General features: G+C 35.8%; 1 protein-coding gene across 1 annotated transcript; it reads right to left on the bottom strand.

The window, feature by feature from the left end:
- Positions 1-1,089: 1,089 nt before the first annotated feature.
- On the bottom strand, positions 1,090-1,965 carry LOC108782568 (baculoviral IAP repeat-containing protein 7-A). Its single transcript, XM_018550867.1, has one exon. The coding sequence runs from the start codon at positions 1,963-1,965 to the stop codon at positions 1,090-1,092; it is 876 nt and encodes a 291-aa protein (XP_018406369.1).
- Between the last annotated feature and the right edge of the window lie 911 nt (positions 1,966-2,876).

The raw sequence follows: 2,876 nt of genomic DNA, 5'->3' as shown, positions 1-2,876 counted from the left end.
CCAAAATTTATTCGAAGAAATACTTATTAAATATTATATATATTCGAAGAAATACTTATTAAAATTTAGTAAATTTTTTTCACAGTTTATGTATGTATTTATCGCAGTAATATTACAATTCTTTTGATCAAAAGTTTTGATTCCCGGTCATTGCAACCGATAGCCGTTTTTTCCATGAATGAATGACTGAATGACGTGGCACCCATATGTTATACATATATACTGCGCAAATGTATGAAAAACATCTGTGAAACATCGTAGAAATAGGTCCAAATACAAAAGATTTACAAAAGAGATCGAAATTGATACCTAGTGAAGGAATTCTAAGACAAATACCCTTTGGGACCTTTGTGAATGAAAGAAAAGTAGAAAATATAATAACTTGGGGCAACTTGATGAATTATACATTTCGGGGAAGAAAGATCATATTCGTACACTTTGCTGTAGACATACAGACACTTTTTCATCATTTTCAGTCGATCAATAAAAAAAGGTTACTTTACAATAGAGAAGTATATCACACATTTGCTACCAAACGCAACCTTACATGTAAAATATTGTGCGCGTGATAAACAATTATGTATGTTTATGCGTATGTCATATGTTACAGCGTGTGTGTGTCCAAGATATAAGGTGAATGTACCAGTTAATGGACAGTTAGTGGGCATGGTCCAATTCATCGGACAAAGCAGTATAAAATTTTAAATATTAAGCTTTTAATTATACGTACGATTCTAAATAAATGTTGTTTATACAAATTTAATAACAAATTAATTTAGAATCGTACATACCATTAAAAGCTTTATATTTGAAATGTTTTATCGCTTTATCCAATACAATTGATTCATGTCCACTAATTGGTACATTTACCTTATATATATACATATATGTACATTAATGAAATTCATTCATGAATTTCTTAGCAGCCTTTTAACCTTTAGATGACCACATGCTGTGAAAACGGATCTGTCTCTTTTATGTGGCCTTCTGTTTCTATTTCTCAACGCTTAGTTTTCATATGGAGAGAATTCGGATAAATTGACTTTGCAAAGAAACCAAGATGCGTTTTTCATACATTTGCACATTAAATTAACAAACGGTAGTCGTAGTATTTGAAACAAACTCGTTGTTCGTCCGTTCTGCGCGATCGTCTTTCTCCTCTAAACGCTTTGCGAATACCTTCTTGATAAACTTGCAGTGAGGGTACCACTTAACGTGCTCTTCCACAGGATCATCCTTCTTCTCCCAGGATCTCAGGCATTTTCCACAGTAGAAACACATCGTTTGATCAGAAGGTCCAAAAAGGCCGCTAAGGTAGAAGAAGCCAGCTTTCGCCAATTCTTCTTTTTTTTCACATATCATATCGGAAGTGGATGTTTCGAAAGAGCGTAATCTGCGCTCATATGAAGCGTATGTGGGCTGTTTCGAGCCTAACACGTCGCTGAGCTTAGCCGTGGAGTGGGTGTTCGTTTCGGTGTCCCAGAAGACAGTGATATCAATATCGTTATTCGGATTTTTTTCAATCTGCAAATTGTCGTCCGGACCAGACAGCGGCATAAACTTGCAACCGTAAAGTCCGCAAGTATCCATTCGTTTAGGTTTGGGATACATACTGGGATCGGTGCCAATCGGTACATTTCCACAGGACATATTCCGGACGAAGCTACATTTTCCTGACCAACGTTGATGCTCGACCTTGGGATCATCCCCGTCCATCCAGCCTGACAAAATAATTTGACACGCGAAGCACTTCACTGCATCTTCTTCCTCTGTGTAAAAGAAACCGGCAGCCGCGAGCTTTTTGGGATCGATGAATGGCACATGCCACTTAACGAAAGAATTTAATCTTGCGCTTTCGAAACGATAATCCGCGTAATCCACATCATCGAGTTCAGTCGTCGCGGTCAAAGTTGACGTGTACGACTTTCTGTCCGAATCGTCATGTTCAATTCGATCCAATGTCATTTCTTTTTTTAGATGAAACGTCTGTCCGTGAAAGAATCTGCGAAAAGAAAAAGCAAACGTGACTTGTGGTACAAATTCCTCTGAGTTGATGAATTCTAGCTAAGCCCTATCTACGTCACTTTGTAATGAATCAAGTTAACAATAGTTACATTTTCTTCTGTTGCCTGCTTTCGACAAAAGTATGCGGGACCTCACACAAGTATAACAGGTACACAGAGATAAGCATGAGAATTTTTCCTTTTTTGAAAAAAAAGGTAAGATATTATTGTGGAATTTGAAGAACGATCACGAAAGCTTTTAGATGAACGACAGGTAGGACAAATAACGGACAGATCTATTATATTTATTTACAAGCATACATGGGCGCGCTTAAAGTAAATATTCGTCCCGTCTAATACCGAGCGTTCTCAATCTCACGCTCTTTTTCTCTTTTATATAGTCCAGCAGTACAAAAAGCGTATTCCACTCCAACATACATGTACGTACACAATATCGAGCTGAATTTTTTTTCTATTCGAAATATAGCAGCCGGAGTAATATAAAAATTATTATTGATATAAAAATGTCTTGAGAGGTCAAATTTATTTAAAATACATTCTGAAAATTCTAGTAAGTTTAATATTTTATACTTCAAAGTTATTATTAACTAAACAAGGTTGTTATTATAAACACAAAATCAATTTGCTTATTATGTAAAATGGCTTCTTCGATCGATTTTATAATATATTCTTCGAATAGCATGTGGAGCGAAATAAATGTATAAACTTATACATTTGCACAATGCTATCGTTCCTCAGCATTTATATTTTACTCAATATAATTTTATTATACGAAAGCCATTGTTCGTCGCGTTGGAACGTGTATATTACGGCGAGGTATTCTCACTCGACAGCGTCTACCTTGTTACTGCA

Source organism: Cyphomyrmex costatus, unplaced genomic scaffold (genome assembly GCF_001594065.2).
Source record: "Cyphomyrmex costatus isolate MS0001 unplaced genomic scaffold, Ccosl1.0 scaffold1316, whole genome shotgun sequence".
Lineage (NCBI taxonomy): Eukaryota > Metazoa > Arthropoda > Insecta > Hymenoptera > Formicidae > Cyphomyrmex > Cyphomyrmex costatus.
The sequence above is the reverse complement of the archived record's forward strand: the minus strand, read 5'-3'. Positions and strand labels throughout refer to the sequence as shown.